The 19,644-nt window shown below is 37.2% G+C and overlaps 1 protein-coding gene across 2 annotated transcripts in view; it reads right to left on the minus strand.

Annotated features, from left to right (window-relative positions):
• Nucleotides 1-15,079: 15,079 nt before the first annotated feature.
• LOC117340335 overlaps nt 15,080-19,644 on the minus strand; it is an 87,467-nt gene continuing 82,902 nt past the window's right edge. For both annotated transcript variants that reach the window (XM_033902098.1, XM_033902099.1), the window contains exon 4: nt 15,080-17,678. In XM_033902098.1, the coding sequence (XP_033757989.1) occupies nt 16,466-17,530 (1,065 nt within the window). In that variant the 5' untranslated portion in view covers nt 17,531-17,678 and the 3' untranslated portion in view covers nt 15,080-16,465. The remainder of the gene's footprint in view (nt 17,679-19,644) is intronic.

The raw sequence follows: 19,644 nt of genomic DNA on the forward strand, positions 1-19,644 counted from the left end.
ACGACGGACGGACGCCAACCGTATCTGAACTTTGAAATAAACATGGGTAAGTTCGTCGTAACATCTTATAAAGATCACGGGTTCGCGAGGTTCATCAAGGATCTCACTCGGAAGGAAATTTCTGTTTGCGATTGTTGTATAGCTATTTTGTTTTCAGAATATGTCAGCCACGTTTTCTCTGTAGTAATGAACATCTGTTTCCCTGAAATGAAAAAAGCGCAAACGTATTGAAAGAGGACTATATTTAACACCTTACACAACTAAATAAACACATTCATCTGAATGTTCAAATGATTCCACAAAAGACTCACGATTTAATAGCATATTCTTACCGAGAGTATAAAGATAAGAGTTGTTGCGGCCTTCGGCAATTCATAAATGATGGGCTCAAATGTGTGTACATTCAGCAGAGCCCAATAAAAATAAATTAAGGTAAAGATGTTTTAACCTCGATTTTTAATTCGTTAGGTGTTCTTTAATATTATTTCACATTTAAGCAAAAACATGTCATTTCTGCAATTTTATCTTATTTTAAGAGCATTCAAATTAACATTGTTCAAGCCAGAAGTCGTCTTCTATAAACAAATATCTTCCAAATGTTTAAAATATCTCATAAAATCACAGATACTAGACTTCAGTCTCCGAGGTTTGCTGTAATCTGTTTGTCACATTTCAATAAATTCGAATACTTACACGATTCAGAAAAAAAAACATATGCACCTTACGTTCCTTTTAAATACGATAGTACAATGTAAGAATTAAACATCATTAATAAATGAATTATGCGGTTAGTGCACATACCAATCAAAATTATGATACTCCCGACATTTAAACAATTCACTTTAGTATCATCGACAAAACTTAAAAGGATACAACAGCTTAATGATGGAGTTTGTCTGTATTGTATCCTATTCTTAACTGTGTAAATAAAGTGGGATTCCGTTAATACAATATCCTATAATCTAGTTCTTCCGCTAGAACGCTTTTGTCTACTGGTCAAACATACGTTACCACAGTTATAGTTTACGCTATAAAGATCTACCTTCGGTCCCTTGCATTCGATCAACATTTTACTTTAAAGCATTTTATGATCGAGTGCTCCGATTGCAAATAGATTCGTGAGACCCCTAGGGTAACGTCTATGAATACTTATTCAATACAATTTCTACATTGATAATATATTATTTACATGCAATAGAAATATCAAATAAAATATAATGTTATTGTTAGTTTAGTTTAAGCAATATTTATTAGAGAATAAGTAATACAATACAATAAATCAAAAGTATACAAGAGGATTTGGCAACAAGCTTAGAGCTTATGTAAAACCATCTCCTTAATGTTATTGTTAACAGTTGCTATAAGTGATCGTTAGATTATTTTACTTTTAGACAGTTTAGTTACAGTTAGTATTAGGCCCTAAAGGACACAGATATCGGTAGGCCGTGAAACAAAACAGCGCAATACACTCTTATTCTAGGAATGGGATAAACTACATATATTTAAATCATTACTATATCGATACAATATTAAGAAAAAACTATCACTTAGAAAAATGTTTATTGATGTTTAAGTAAGATATGGGAAGGCTTGATAAATACATCTTAATTCATGAAGTTTTTTTTCTGTTACCACACCTGATTTTAATGTCCACTGTAACTTAAATATATCATCACTAAAAAGATTCCTTTTGAATGCAATATTTTTTGTCATGTTCATATCTATGTCGACTAGTTTATTTTGTGTATACCTAACAGAGTGAATAATCCATTACCTTGATGCTGAAATCCTGATGAATATTAGCACTGATTAAACATATAAGCGAATTTTGTTTTCTATTACGAAATCAGTTTAAAAGAAACAAAACGTCGCTAGTACTTCTTCTTTTCTATATTTGTATATTTTTTCCCTTTTGAATGTTGGCAATTTTGGTCCCTAACATCACTGACGAGTCCTGGAAGGACGAAGCAGCTAACTGATGTCCCTAGCATCACGTACGAGTCCCAGAATGACCAAACAACTGTATGATGTCACTAGCATCATTTACGGGTGCTAGAATGATCAAATAGCTGTATGATAACCCTTGCATCACTGTCGAGTCCTAGAGGAGGACGAAACAGTTGTACGATGTCTCTAGCATCACTTACATGTATGAGTACTCAATGGCTTACTTATCTATTCCCGAATTCATCTTTAAATGTGCTATATACAAGGGCTGATTGATAAGTTGTGAGCCTCGTATTGAAGGAGTCCTACTATTCTCTGACTATATAGGACCTTGTACCAAAGAACTGGTCTCATTTGGTCTGTTGATATCGACGAGTTAGCACTCTAAAGTAAACAAGACAAGCGGCTTTTGCAAAATGGACAAAATCGGTTAGGGTAAGAGTTAAGGTGAAAGAATCTGCCATTGCTATGGCTGCCATTCACGACTGTGACTTTAAATTGATTGAACATCCGCCTCATTCACCTGATCTCGCTCAATCAGACTTTCATTTATTTCCAAAACTGAAAACAGCTATTTCAGGCACCCTAACCCTAACATGAAGTTGATAACTTTCTGAACAGCAGAGAAAAGAAGTTCTATAAAAGTGGCATTTAGGCCCTTAAACACCGCTGGAAAAAGTGTTTAGATACTGAAGGGGATTGTGTTGAAAAATAATACAATATGTCCGGCAAAATTAAAATCCTTCAATACGAGGCTCACAACTGATCAATCAGCCCTAGTACTTGTTGCCAGACGTTTACTTATTATCATGACAGTATGATATTTATTACTGAACACAAATTATCCGAAGATGATCTAGAATTCAATATGAATTATCTTTAATAGTTTATTCTATTCTTTCTCTTTATCGCCTGATTTTAACAAAATATTGTTTGAATTTACCAATACATTTTAAGATTCCATCGATATATTATTTAGTTTCACCAATGCATCATTTAAAATCATCAATATATTATTTGAACTTACCAATACATTCTTTGATTTCAGCAATGTATTATTTGAAATCATCAATATATTATTTGATTCCATCGATTCATTACTTGATTTCGTCTATAGTATTTGAATTCACCAATGCATTCTTTGTTTCCGTCAATATATTATTTTTATTCATCAGAATATCATTTGATTTCTCCATCGGTTTGATTCAAACTTCAGCACCTCATTTCTTACAAATTGTAAATAAGAAAATCCTTAATAACCGTATATAAAGCAAGTCTCATTGCGGCAAATAAGGAAACAAAAATATACAGCATCAATGCAGATCTGAATAAATGTAAGTAAGGCAAGTCCCAATAAAAGTAAACAAGGCAAGTCTGAATAAAAGTAAATAAGGGGCCTAAATCAATGTCATAAATAATGAATGAATTTAACGAGACAAATCTGAGTAAATGAAAGACGGCAGGTATGAATAAATTTAAATATGGCAAGTCTGACTAAATGTAAGTTAATCTAAATCAGGCAAGCGTGAATAAATAAATGGAAATAATGCAGGTCTGAATAAATTCAAATTAAGCAGGTCTGGCTTAATGTAAATAACGCAAGCGTGACAATGTAAATCGGGCAAGTCCGAAAAAGTGTAAATAAGACAAGTCTGAAGTTAGTCTAACTTAATGCAAATAAGGAAAGTCTGAATAAATGCAAATTAGATAAGTCTGAATAAAAGGAAATCAAGCAAGCAACAATAAACACAACAATATGTTACTTATATCTAACTCAGGTTTAAAACAAGTTTTTCTGCGATCAGGTAATATCTTCCTAAGCAGGCTGGGATGTAATTATTGCAACTGTACCTTACCATTGTCTGGCTATATTCAAAACGGAATGTTTTTACTCGATAACGTAGGAAAACTAGTTTGTTCAATGTAGGAAACTGATGATTTTCTGCCTAATCACAGATACAATGAGATCAAGTGATGGATCCAAATTTGCCGAAGTAGAAAATATCATTTTTGATCATGTCATCCCTATGCATCATATATCGTTTGCATTCCTTGTTCAAATGCTTTTATTTATAATTTTAAAGTGTCGTACTTCTACAGATTTTACCAAGTAACGAAACAAAACAATGACATACCTTTACATTCCACAACAAGACATATGCTGATGCAAAGACAAATTCCAGCTATTGTGCATGTCCTGTAAGAGATTTTTTAACAGATAGTTAATTTCGTATTACATTTACACGAGTACAAAAAATCTGTATATCACATCACTCTTATTAAAGAGAAAATATGTTAATACCCGCAAATATTTCCTAATAACACAAGGAAATATCGTATTTCTGCAGTATAAGCCAACCACGTGACCTAATCAATATATGACGACATAATTAAGTTACAATGTATATGTTTTTATTACACGATATTATAGACCAGTTATCTTGTGATAGATATTAATCCTAAACTACATATATTAACAACATAACGATACAGTTTACAGTTTTATGATGTAATCAACACTTACCGTTTGTGTACAATGTACCTTATTGTCTTCAACAATAACATTGTTGTCTCATGTCATATGTTAATGTGACAGTGTACACTGTGTCTCCCAAATCACACCTGCCTCCCTCAAATCACGCCTTCCTCCCTCAAAGCACACCTTCCTCCCTCAAATCACGCCTTCCTCCCTCAAATCACACCTTCCTCTCTCAAATCACACATTCCTCTCTCAAATCACACCTTCCTCCCTCAAATCACGCCTTTCTCCCTCAAATCACACATGCCTCCCTCAAATCGCATCTGCCTCTCTCAAATCACACCTGCCTCCCTCAAATCACGCCTTCCTCCCTCAAATCACACCTTCCTCTCTCAAATCACGCCTTCCTCCCTCAAATCACGCCTTCCTCCCTCAAATCACGCCTTCCTCCCTCAAAGCACACCTGCCTCCCTTAAATCACGCCTTCCTCCCTCAAAGCACACCTGCCTCCCTCAAAGCACACCTTCCTCTCTCAAATCACACCTGCCTCCCTCAAATCACACCTTCCTCCCTCAAATCACACCTGCCTCCCTCAAATCACGCCTTCCTCCCTCAAATCACACCTGCCTCTCTCAAATCACACCTTCCTCTCTCAAATCACACCTGCCTCCCTCAAATCACACCTGCCTCTCTCAAATCACACCTTCCTCTCTAAAATCACATCTGCCTCTCTCAAAGCACATCGCTATGGCTCAATACGGTAACCTCATATAAGTTTTGTTTTTGTTTTTGTTTTTTTCCTGTGTTTTAGTTTTGTTTGCTTGCTTTTGTTTGTTTGTTTGTTTGTTTTTTTGTTTTTGTGAGGAGGGAAGAGGATGAGGCTTTATAAATTCATTCCAAATTCACCAGTAAACGTTGACGTTATATGTCGTTGATAAAGAATAAACACGAACTCACCAAAAGCGTGCAGTAGAACATAACCACTGTTAACAATAAAACGTTAAATTTGAATATGTCCTACCTCTTTCATCTCTCTTTCATTTCCTAACTTTCTGTCTTTCTGTGTTTGTTATGTGTCTACTGGACATCCATCAAACCCATAAAAACAAAAAAAATACCTTATATGGGGAAGATTCCCCGTAAAATCCACATCTGTGTAGCCCATGCCTTGTCGTCCGTTTGGTGTCGAGGTTTATCCAAGTTAAGCAGTCACTTATCATATGTTGTAGAAGCTATGTCGCCGTTAAACAAGGAAATTTCTCTTCCTGAAATCCGTTTTTGAGTGTCTTAAATCAGATGCCAGAAGAAGACATTCTTTGAATTAGTTCATTGATGTATGCATCCTTCAAATCAGAATTGAAGGATGAAGGCCTTAAACCAGATGATTTACACGTGTCTCCCTGTAACCAGGTGGTTGATATATGTATCTCGCAAATTAACTGACTGAAGCATGCATCCTTCCAATCAAATGATTGAGGTGTGTCTCCCTTACAGTTGATTGATAAAAGTATCACTAAAATCAATTGATTCAATTGTGTCTCCCTCAAATCAGTCTATTCAATTATGTTTCTTCAAGTGAGATTATTGAAGTAGGTACATGTATCTCTCAAGTCAACTGATCTGAGTGTCTCCCTCAAATCATCTTATTGAAATATGTATTCCTCGAATCAGTACATTAAGTATGTATCCCTCCAATCAGTGTATTGAAATATGTATCCCTCCAATCAGTGTATTGAAGTATGTATCCCTCCAATCAGTACATTGAAGTATGTATCCCTCCAATCAGTGTGTTGAAGTATGTATCCCTCCAATCAGTGTATTGAAGTATGTATCCCTCCAATCAGTATATTGAAGCATGTATCCCTCCAATCAGTATATTGAAGTATGTATCCCTCCAATCAGTATATTGAAGTATGTATCCCTCCAATCAGTATATTGAAGTATGTATCCCTCCAATCAGTATATTGAAGTATGTATTCCTCCAATCAGTGTATTGAAGTATGTATCCCTCCAATCAGTTTATTGAAGTATGTATCCCTCCAATCAGTATATTGAAGTATGTATCCCTCCAATCAGTATATTGAAGTATGTATCCCTCCAATCAGTATATTGAAGTATGTATCCCTCCAATCAGTATATTGAAGCATGTATCCCTCCAATCAGTATATTGAAGTATGTATCCCTCCAATCAGTGTATTGAAGCATGTATCCCTCCAATCAGTATATTGAAGTATGTATCCCTCCAATCAGTGTATTGAAGTATGTATCCCTCCAATCAGTATATTGAAGTATGTATCCCTCCAATCAGTGTGTTGAAGTATGTATCCCTCCAATCAGTATATTGAAGCATGTATCCCTCCAATCAGTACATTGAAGTATGTATCCCTCCAATCAGTGTATTGTAGCATGTATCCCTCCAATCAGTGTATTGAAGTAGGTGTCCATCAAAACAGGTGATTGCATTTAACTTTTCTCGATCAAGCCGTTTAACGAGTGTCAATCTCAAATCAAGAGATTAAAGTGCGTATTTCTCTGATTAGGGGACAGTTACATATTCCTTAAAAATCAATGGATAGAACTTTATTTCTCCGCCAGGTGGCGTATGTGGACCAGATACCGCTATTATCGTCGTAGAGCATGTCTACACCGAAGGTATTGATGTGATTCCGAAGTCTTATTGAAATCAATTTAGTTTACGAAGTTGACATTAATTAAACATTACAACAATTCGACTGTTTCCTAGTCCGTCTCGGTTTTTGAGAGTGCACATGGAATATCAACATGGAATATCAACATGGCATCTTAACACATGTAGGTACTGTTAAATAAATATTTAAAGGGAGTTAAGTGATGATAAAGTAGATACCACAAATCAATAGAGTTCAGTGAGAACCCTGTATAACGACACGTCTAGTGACAGATTGGGACCGAGATTATATAACAAGAGAGGATATATATTTCTTCACCAAATAAATCACTGAACACAGGAGAGAACAGAAGTTAAAACATTAAGTGAAACTGAGTTAAAGGATTGTACAAAAGACACAAAGGATATCGGCACCACACAGGGTATCGTCACCACACAGGATATCGGCACGACACAGGATATCGGCACCACACAGGATATCGGCACCACACAGAATATCGGCACCACACAGGATATCGACACCACATAAAATATCGGCACCATAAAGGATATCGTCACCACACAGAATATCGGCACCACACAGGATATTGGCACTGCACAAAATATCGGCATCACACAGAATATCGGCACCACACAGGATATCGACACCACACAAAATATCGGCACCACACAGGATATCGTCACCACACAGGATATCGGCACCACACAGGATATTGACACCACACAAAATATCGGCACCACACATGATATTGACACCACACACAATATCGGCACCACACAGGATATCGGCACCACACAAGATCTCGGCACCACACAGAATATCGGCACCACACAGGATATTGACACCACACAAAATATCGGCACCACACAAGATATCGGCACCACACAGGATATTGACACCACACAAAATATCGGCACTACACAGGATATTGACACCCCACACAGGATATCGGCACCACACAGAATATCGGCATCACACAGGATATTGACACCACACAAAATATCGGCACCACACAAGATATCGGCACCACACAAGGTATTGACACCACACAAAACATCGGCATCACACAGGATATCGGCACCACACAAGATATCGGCACCACACAGGATATTGACACCACACAAAATATCGGCACCACACAGGATATTGACACCACACAAAATATCGGCACCACGCAGGATATCGGCACCACACAGGATATCGGCACCACACAAGATATCGGCACCACATAGAATATCGGCACCACACAGGATATTGACACCACACAAAATATCGGCACCACACAAGATATCGGCACCACAGAAAATACCGGCACCACACAAGATATTGACATCACACAAAACATCGGCATCACACAGGATATCGGCACCACACAAGACATCGGCACCACACAAAATATCGGCACCACACAGGATATCGGCACCGCACAGGATATCGGCACCACACAGAATCTCGGCACCACACAGAATATCGCCACCACACAGAATATCACCACCACACAGAATATCGCCACCACACAGAATAACGGCACCACACAAAATAAAGGAACCACACAAAACATCGGCACCACACAGAATATTGGCACCAAAGAGAATAATGGCTCCACACAAGATTATCGGTACTACACAGGATATCGCCACCAAACAGGATATCGGGAACACACAATATTTAGACACTTTTCAATACAGATTGAGAGTTGGATACAAGGGAGCAAAAATAAACTAAATGTATCAACAGCTGTTTCGTCCATCTTGGACTCGTCATTGATTATTGGAGCCTATAGTGTTTTACTCTGAATTTACGCTGACGCCGTTGAAAGCCTCGGTTTCTGTTGGCACGTTTTGAATTTGGTTGTGGGGCTTCAGATGAACCTAATGATAGTACAGGTTGTATCTTTCAATGATGTTGAGTGTAACCATGGAGACAGAGGGAAACAATATAGAGTTGTTTGTTCGTTAAACCAGGACAGTGTCGCAACTAGAGCCAAACGATGACACACTAATAATGTGGTCATTAACGGACACTGTAACATCGCCATCATCGAAAGCCTGGTCTTATTCTTGAAAACCTCAATTTGTTCGTATCCACCACTCCCTCTGAATTCAAAACAAGATGATGGCCCCCATGTAAAAACAGTTCAAATTGGTACAGATGACATTTTTTTTTTCAAAATCAGGGCTAGTGTACTAGTATTTAAAACTCAATTTAAGCAGGAGAGTGGTAAACGTTAACATTATCGTCTATAGGAAATCATTTGGTAACGTGGTTCCTATACAGTGGATATCACCATCTGCTTCATTCAAGTTAATTTCGAGCTTTGACGGAATTTGACGAGGCACTGCGATTGCTGCGGCCCGAAGCTCATGAAACCATACTCACGCTCAGACACGTTTTATGCTCAGACTCAAAAAACTTTTAGGATAAAGATGATACCTGAATTAAAAAGAATAATAATTTGTAGGAATAAGGAAAGACCTCGAGTGAGATACTAATTGTCAAAGTTAAAGGTTTTGTTTAACTGATATCTCATGATTTAAACGAGTTTAGAGAAATCATGTTTGAGAATAAATCTCATGTTTGAGCGCGAGAGTGGTTTCTTGAATACCGACTTACCTATGAATGATATCGCAGTGTGTTGAAGATGAAAGCGTGCAATCACATAGATTGGACTAAATGATATATGCTGACAAGCCATTGATCAACACAGTCTGCTGGGTTAAAAAACAACAAAATCTGATCGGCAGTTGCGAAGTTTATTCCTCTGGCACATAAATTTACCAGACACACATTGCCATCACTCATTCACATTGATAAATATAATTTACATGTTTCCATAGTGACAACACACACCCGACCTCGTTAATATTCAATTTTACAAACATTCATGATTATTAAATCATTCTCAAATTCTATGATGTGAACTTAACAGTAATGTTTAGCCAAAGCTTCTATAATACAAGGGTTTTACCTTTCCTTAACCAATGAGATATGACATCAAATTATCTCAGAAAGTCTAGAGATTATCGTATCAAACATGAGCAGGCTTCTGACATTTGAAGATCACAAAACAGTTTCACACAAAATCGCACTTTCCCTTTCGTTTTAATTTTTTTTTAATTTATTTTACAACAATTGCGAAGCAAGTTACAGCAAATTATATTAATAACACTGTTTGGCCCGGATGGAAGCGCACGAGGGGTGGAACTCGCACGAGGGGTGGCACTGTTGGAGAAACCCAGATTAACAGGAGTAGTTGCTTATGCCATTCCGACGTCTTTTAGAATATAAATATTATGTAAATTCCGGAAAGTAAAAAAAAAAAACAAAAAAAAAACAAAAAACAAAAAAACAAAAAAAAAACCATATTATATCAAGCCATTGATGTCTGTTTAGTTGTTAATGTCAATTAAATTATACATATATGTACTACTTTCTGCTGTTTGTTCGAATACCATGAATACACAAATTTCAATGTTTAAGGATAAATTCAGTACGATTTTTTAATGTTGACCTGTGACCTTCAAACAAACTAACTGTAATCCAAATTCTGATTAAATTCATGAAACCACACATCTATGGGTTAAAAAGAGGATTTGTTTACTTCAACTACAGCTGTCTAATAAAACTACATCTAACGACAAATCAAACACATTGACAATACCCAATGTCTACTTTAAATCAAAATGAAATATCTATACAAAGTACAACGTACTATATAATGTCTTAAATGTTCAATCATGACAAAATGTGAAAAATATTTCAAAGCGTCACAGATTTTTTTAGAGATTTGTTTTACAAATTATCTAAAAAGGTATTTTCATATCATAGAGTGTCCTGTTTGACAACGTAATTATAGCATTCTCTGTAATGGTATTAATGTATATCTTAATTCTTACACAGTAATCACGATAATTCTAAACAAACAAAAAATAAGTCATGTAATCAATATCGATTTAGTTTAAATAAACTTTTTTCCGAGTGTTGGAATTTCATAATTGATGTTACGTCATTACTTTCAGAATCTCTGCATATTCAAAATATCTCCCAAAATGCTTAAAACAATTGGAATGTGAAGCTTATTTTTGTGTTAATAAATACCAACTAAACAGGATTTTAATTTAGTGAACAAGTACATAACCTAGACATTACATAAATGTCGGGTACATAGAATAAATACAGAGAATACAAAACTAAAATCTACAAAATACTATCGCTACTCAAACTCTGGTTAAAAACTGTTTTGACAAAAAAGAAAATAAAACATTTGGAAATCCGTTCTTAAAAATAAAATAACGTATTTGAATTTTCTTAATTACAAGACACATGTATAACAGAGATCCTCCAGGGCCTATATTGCGACAGTATTACCATGTATTAAACCTAAAGAAATGTTTAGTTCCACCGTGATCTGATCCAGTTACATGTTACTTTGAAAAATGACGTCACAAAGAAAAGATAATCATTTGGATGATACTATGAAATGAGATATAAAGATCCAAATTTTGAAGTTTAAATTCAATTTGGGATATCTTAAGCTTTTCGAGCTGTTAACAAATAATTGACCTGCGCATAAAAAACATACAATAATTATATTATAATCCAATTACAACATTTTAGCAAAATCCGCCAAAACTCGGCTTGATTCCGAATCTTGACGGAATTAACCGATGGGATACGATTGAGTCCAATCATGACTTGGAATGCGCATGCTCATTCTTCCTTTGGGACTACTTTGTTAGGCATCTACATACATTCTTAAAACTTTTCTATGGGATTCTTGGATATTTGGGGGTCCTCTATGTTACAGGAAGAAGAAAACAATATTTAAATATCCCAAGCAACCCCAGAATACATTGTTCCGGAGAAAACCGCAAAATATTCTGAGAAAGATTTTTAATCCTCTGTACTTCAATGAACAAAGCAAATATTGTAACCAATACAATAATGAGACATGCATAGGCAAAATCTTCTGTAGAGCTTCACAAACAATCTCTCTAAATACCAGATATTCTCTCTAAATACCAGACATTCCTCAAGCGCATAAAACAACATTCAATACCCATTTACAACTATAACCAAACATCATAAAATGCACGAAATATTTAACACTGTAAATGACTCGGGCTTCCCTATGCCTGGGTTGCCGTCATTGCATTTAGGAATCAAACATCAACATAATGGATTAATTGAATAACTAGGGGATAGTTTGTGTCCCGGCGTACAGGACCCGGATGTCACACATCGCACAACTATAGCAAAAATAGTTTTTAGTATTAAATAAAAGGCAGTGAGACCAGATGTCAGCCCATCTAACGCCGAAGGTAAACTAACGGCGTATTTATATATTTTAGATAAATATACATTTATGTTGCGTGTATAGCCTGTAATCATTGTTGTCTCCCCTTCTCCATAACATATTGTGTATGTTTCACTAAACTGGCAGTTTCTACAAATTTTACAAGATCAATTTTCTTTCTAAGGGAAAGAAAAACAAACAAAAATTTAAGACGTATTTTAACGTTGTCCAGACAATATTTTTTTTATAAATCGATACAACATTAGACAATAGATTTACGCCACGATCTATAGATTTTTCAGAATGGATTTTTGTACATGTGAAGCGCAAGGGACCGTAGGTCAGATTGAGATCAACCGATGCTGGATAAAATACATACACCACAAAATTAAACGTACCCGGTGTTCTGCAAACGTCATACCACATATGTAAAGGCCAAACAGTAACAACAAACAAAAATGGTCGGGTCGCTCCATTTTTACATTTTCTTTCTACTGTTAATACTACTTCGACTTGTCAGCCAGATGTACTGGGTACGTACGTCAACAGTTGAGTGTTCTGACCATGGAAGTAAAGAACGTTTAACATAACAGTATGAACAGAACAATGCCAATATGTCTACCGTTACCCAAACCCATAGAGATGGGATAGGAAATACTACAAATAATGTTTTGTTTCCTCGACATTTTTTTATACAACGATTAAAAATGATCATAAATGCTAACAAAGGCCATCGGTTACGATTATTTTCAGGATTTACTACACAAACATAACTTCAACTAGAGACGGAAACATATCCATGTTGAATAAAGGTTCATGTTAATAACAAATAATCGAGGTGAATCGTAAAGTTATCCTCTATGAAGCTCTATATCTAGTTTAGAAGACTAAGTGTTTTATAATATGTATGTTAAATAAATAATTTTAAAATGGCTTCTTGTGATCCAAACAATGAAACTCTCCTTACTGTCGGATTCGCTGTGGGTATGAAATTACAAATGATGTTCTAAACGTCTCTCACCTTTTTTCGAAATTATTCTCGCGCGCAAAAGCACGAGCAATATCATTAAGTAAACAATATACGATCCTGTTAACGGCAGGTTGTCATGATCCTTATCAGTAGCCGATCACCATGGTAACGGTTACCTCCAGTTATTGTGAATGATAAGCATCACATCCGGTATCTAACAACCTTGACAACAGTCACATCCTGGTACTAAGGCCTTGCGCCGGCGCATTATCATATCCGCTTATCACAGTGTAACTGATTTTCAGCTTGGAATGTTAAATGTCTGTACCATGTACGTCAGTGGGCACGTGATCAGGTGACCACCTAAAGGACAATTACTGCATAATATCACAGCAGAAACAGGTATGTAATAAATCCAGGTGTCTGCACAATTGTTTTTAAATCAAACAATTTTGTTAACATCCGGTACCTATCTGTTTAAACCAGAAAATGAAATTATAAATATGTACAGAGTCTGGTCGAAAAAATGTCTAATTCACTAAAACCTAAATCAGAATAGCGATAAAATCAGAATAGTGATGACCTACTTTTTTTCATTCGCTGTGATTTATATGCGGAGGAAGAACTCGCGTTTAAAGATTAAAGAATTATTTATAGGAATCCAATAAAATTATTACACAATTAAGTCAAATCTCACAACACGTTTCAAAACACGTGAGTAAAGACGTGATAATTAAAACCAGAATAACCATTACACAGAAATACATGTCAACTTATCAACAGCACAGCGGACAATAAATTATTCCCCAGCGTAACTCAGTCAATAAAACAAAAAAAGTTCAACATTAAAATCGCGTTTTAACACGTGTTTTGTTAATACGTTGCTACTTTCTCTAAAAATCTTAAATAAAACTCGCATACAATAGACACGTATTCAAATACATAATGTTCTCTCAGATTTCTCTTACGTACAGATATCAGCTTTATAAGGCAGTGGTACATCGGGATATGCATTAGCAGATACATGTACTTACAATGGCGGGTCCGTATGGGAAGTGGGCGCGTTAGAAGGGAGATAACTCTCAGAATATCACCTGACGGGCAGACGAGCAACACTCTCAACAGTGGGGTATATTTTACACGAATAATGGGGTCATTGGAATGACATCGTCCGGATCAACAAAGGAAAACAGGACCTTATTATTTCATACTGTGGTTTGACGGGCGATTATTTCCATGTGAAGTTGGGCAACTGAGTCGAGGGGTGGGGTTGGAGGTGGGGATACTTATTTCAGACAGGAAGTGGGCTGACTTGAGGGACAATTGAGCATGCGTACAAAATTAGGAGTTGTAACTGCGAACAAGAAAGCAATTTTGAGAAATCTGGAAAGGTATTACACGAAAAACGGGCCACAAAAGAGGGAACTGAAAGATCACTTCGTGGAGAGTTGGAGGAGGGTAGAGTTGGATGAAAGGAAATCCATGATACTTGTTGATCATGGATCACCGAAGATTGGGGAGGTAGAGGTTGGTTGATTACTTAAATTATGTGAAACTTCAATAAGAGGGTAGGCGATATTTGAGCACAAGTTGAAGTGGGCATAACTGACGATAATCGGGATACGGCGAAGGACACAATTTAGGGGGGGGGGGGGGGGGGGGTGACTTTCAACAAGTCTTCCATTCTTTCTGTAAAATATTCATCTTAAAGTTTAATACTACAATATTTATCGGATTTCTGGATCCGCCTATTTACTACATAAAACACGACGTTCTTAATGAATTATATAAAATACGTTAAGAAGCTGACACGTCTTTCCCAATGTAAAACTGACACACTAAGATTGTAACCGTTTATTCGTGATATTTAGATTATCAATATGAATCTATCATGAAATATTTTGAAATAAATAGTCAGTGTTTAATAACATGTTTAAACACCGCTAAGTAATGCAAAGATGGTGAATCTATCGCAAAACACAGGGCTTCTGTACGCACTCTACGTAAAACAGATAAACAACTACAATGTGGCATTACAGGTAAAATTATCATCAAACCAGAACAGATTATTAGATATTTATCGGTGACACGATGTGGCAAATCTGTACGGATAGAAATAAGACCCTAGCTTCCACACAAGTGATATTTTATATGATTAGAGCAGTAAAGGTAATTAGATGGTTATAATTCCGATGAAATATTATCTTGTTTATACACCAGTAAGGAAATTATTTGACTTTTATTATTTTTATTATTATTGTCTAACCGAAAAAAAATCAATACTTGTCATTCATTGGACGTTATTGACACTGGCGTAACAGCGTGACAACCGATAGTATATATAGCAAAACAGCTGGTTCCAATTTGGCGGGAAAGGTGGTCACCTACAGGATATAAACAGAATATAGTTCCACACTAACATAAGTATTTGGTTCCATTCCCAAAGATATTTTTAACATTTACATCTTAAATTTTATCACAAGATGTAAAAAATAAAAGAATGCGTGCGTGTACCGAATCGGGGCCCTAAAGTCACTCACTGCCAATACTGTACCCCTACGCGCCAGAATGACGTTTACCGAAATGTAAACGTCAATATCATTAGTAAGGCCAAATACAGAATACACACCGGAAATGTAAATATTAAAGTTTAATGAGAAATAATTAATTATCAGGTAATTGCATTACTTTGTATAATCCAGTAGGCTATATCGGGCCCACCAATATCCCTTAACACACAATTTTCCTGGGAAAGCATTACACAAAAGTGCCTAATTAACCACAAGTAATTTTTTTATGGAAATATGGGTTATAACGATAGAGTATATCCCAAACCCACGGTTCTAAATTCTGTCGTCAGACTATGGAAAGGGAAGCCTTATGTATCTGACTTAGTTCGAGTTATCCCCTAAAGTAATTCCGCGACATGTGTATGTATTAGTTGTTTATATATATGCATCAGCTGTATCTACTTAATGGACCAGTTTATTTGCCTCTGCCAGTCGTTAAGGAGGCATTCCCTATAATGTATTGTACTAGAAAACTCTCGGCGTCTTCAAAACACGTTATTCTGTACCGATAAATAACCCTCTATAGCCATTCTATATACCTAAGATCTACGTGCGTCAGTGGAAAATCGCTTCGTCATGATTACAAATTTCAGGTAAAAATATTTTAGGTAATATAAAGACCTTTCCACTGTCGCCGACTCTAGATTCATACCCAGCACAGTCTATCATGCCTTTCCACACAGGAAGGTTTGGCAGCAGTTTCTTTTTCCACATCTCCGCTTTGTTGCACATGAATTTGATCCTCTTCAGTCCATTGGCTAACTGATGAACCGCTAAAATGGATCCAGAAGCATCCACCACTTTCGCACCTACTTCGCGAGCGTACCAGATAAGCCAGTTGTCCACCAGAGGGCGACCTATTACGAGATCCGGTACAAATTCCCATGGAAACAACTCATTTGTTATGTAATAATCTCCGGCAAATCCCCACGAAAGCTTCCCGTGTGGAGCTAGTTTCTCCACGTCTTTCGTCCCGTTAATAACCGGCTCCTGAAGCTTAGATATATTGACGTCTACGCGTTTGCCTACAATCAGTAACGGCCCTTTGGAGAATTCGGGATTGTTGGCTACAGCTTCTAGTGTTTTCACTAAGCCATCATTGAATACCAAATCAGCGTTAGCGTAGCCATAAAATTTACTCCTCGCTCTGCCAATCACCTCCTGAAACATTGTTCGTAAGACTGGTGTGCCAAAGCACGCAGTACGATCTATTTTTTGTACTTGCCAATTGTGTTTCTTAGCGATATTTTCGACTTCTGAGTCGTTCGAATAGACAAGAGTTGTGACGCTTCGACTTAAAGAGGCCCAGTTTCTAAGGGCATTATGGTACACCACCGGTTTCTGCATGGAAGGGTTCCACGTGGTAAACAGTGTCAAAAGGCTGTCGTTATTGACACGTGCTTCCCACGTGGCATTGATGTATTTCTTATAGTCGAAGTCCAGCTCCACGTACTGCCTATGAAACAGATGCACAGATCTACAGGCCGTGCATTTGAGGTTCAGGTCGGTCCAGAGATTGATGAGGCTTAGAACGACTGTCAAGCCAATGAGAAACAAGAGAAGTCGGCGCCATCTTGTTCTTGTGTACGTCAGGCGTATAGGTATCATTTGCCAGGGCATCGTATAAAACGACGAGGCGTTCTCGGCATCCCGGCGTATCGTTTTGTGTATCTCACGACAAGTCGAGACGTACTCTGCTCGGCATTCCGGCGTATCCTCTTGTTTAGTTCACAAGCCAAGATATACTCCACTACAGACAATCACATACCTGAAAAGATAAAAGACATCATGTTTGATTTAATAGAATCAGAATCACTGTACTCCATGTAACAGGAGCGCCAAGGACGGATACAGGATCCGACATGTAAGCATTGTGAGGCTAGGTCTTTCAGTCCCTGTTGGGTTTGGTTTGGTTTGGTTTGGTTTGGTTAAATATCGTTTAATGTCCTATAAACAGCTTAGGTCATTAAAGGACGGTCTCCCATGTTTGATATATGTTTTGGGAGGTTGTGGTACATGTATGTTCGTGTGTGTATCCTTAGGATAGCGCGGAAATGATGGCGACTTTATAGCGCTATCTCACTGAAACATACAGCAGAACACCCAGTAGGACACCCCACCCGGTCACATTATACAGACAACTGGCGAACCAGTCGTCCGACTCCTAAAAGGCTGATTACCAATTACCATGTATCATTTTTATAGACGATATCTCGGCCAGGAGATATAAACCAAACTCTTTCTCACAGGGGCGAACACTCAACTAAGCGCCACAAAAACATTCGACACCTTAACACAGCACCATATCATCTGAATTTTTACTATTACATAACTCTCTATATATATTTATATATTTTGGCCATTTTCTTAGAAAGATGAATACGCGATTAAAGAACGACGCCGAATATCTCTCCTTTCGCGTAAAATTAAACTACAAAACACCATAACGTTAAGATTTCTATCATGACATTCTTTCGAAGGTAATGACAGTAACACAGCGATAGGATGAGACTAAATTTCTATACACTTCTGCTATCAATTCCAGACACCATGTAAATATGTCATCTTGTAAAAATGAATAATGTAACATTGTATAGAGACAGGGCTTAGTATCATTGGGGATAATTGTGCCGAATTCCCTTGTATAACACGGAAACAAACAAAGAATATTTAAGGTATGGACTGTCTATCGTGTCGTTATACTCTGCTTTGGAAATCTGAAAATGTGAAAATGTGCTATACACACTAAGAAAGGTCCAATTACACATAGACTATAACAAATTCTCAGGTCCCTGTGGATGTATAGCCTATCACTACATCCTCACAGGGGAAATTATTTCCAGATGAAATTTGCCTACGGCTGTGTCCACAGACAGGGCGTCAATTCTGAATCGATAATCACCCTCCTCTAAATATCCTGGCTATTTCACGGCCAATCGACAATCACCCTCCTCTAAATATCCTGGCTATTTCACGTCCAATCGACAATCACCCTCCTCTAAATCTCCTGGCTATTTCACGTCCAATCGATAATCACCCTCCTCTAAATATCCTGGCTATTTCACGGTCAATCGATAATCACCCTCCTCTAAATATCCTGGCTATTTCACGTCCAATCGATAATCACCCTCCTCTAAATCTCCTGGCTATTTCACGTCCAATCGATAATCACCCTCCTCTAAATCTCCTGGCTATTTCACGGTCAATCGATAATCACCCTCCTCTAAATATCCTGGCTATTTCACGGCCAATCGACAATCACCCTCCTCTAAATATCCTGGCTATTTCACGTCCAATCGACAATCACACTCCTCTAAATCTCCTGGCTATTTCACGTCCAATCGATAATCACCCTCCTCTAAATATCCTGGCTATTTCACGGTCAATCGATAATCACCCTCCTCTAAATCTCCTGGCTATTTCACGTCCAATCGATAATCACCCTCCTCTAAATCTCCTGGCTATTTCACGTCCAATCGATAATCACCCTCCTCTAAATCTCCTGGCTATTTCACGGTCAATCGATAATCACCCTCCTCTAAATATCCTGGCTATTTCACGGCCAATCGACAATCACCCTCCTCTAAATATCCTGACTATTTCACGTCCAATCGACAATCACACTCCTCTAAATCTCCTGGTTATTTCACGGTCAATCGATAATCACCCTCCTCTAAATATCCTGGCTATTTCACGGTCAATCGATAATCACCCTCCTCTAAATCTCCTGGCTA

The sequence above is a fragment of the Pecten maximus genome, chromosome 13 (assembly GCF_902652985.1).
Source record: "Pecten maximus chromosome 13, xPecMax1.1, whole genome shotgun sequence".
NCBI classification, from domain to species: domain Eukaryota; kingdom Metazoa; phylum Mollusca; class Bivalvia; order Pectinida; family Pectinidae; genus Pecten; species Pecten maximus.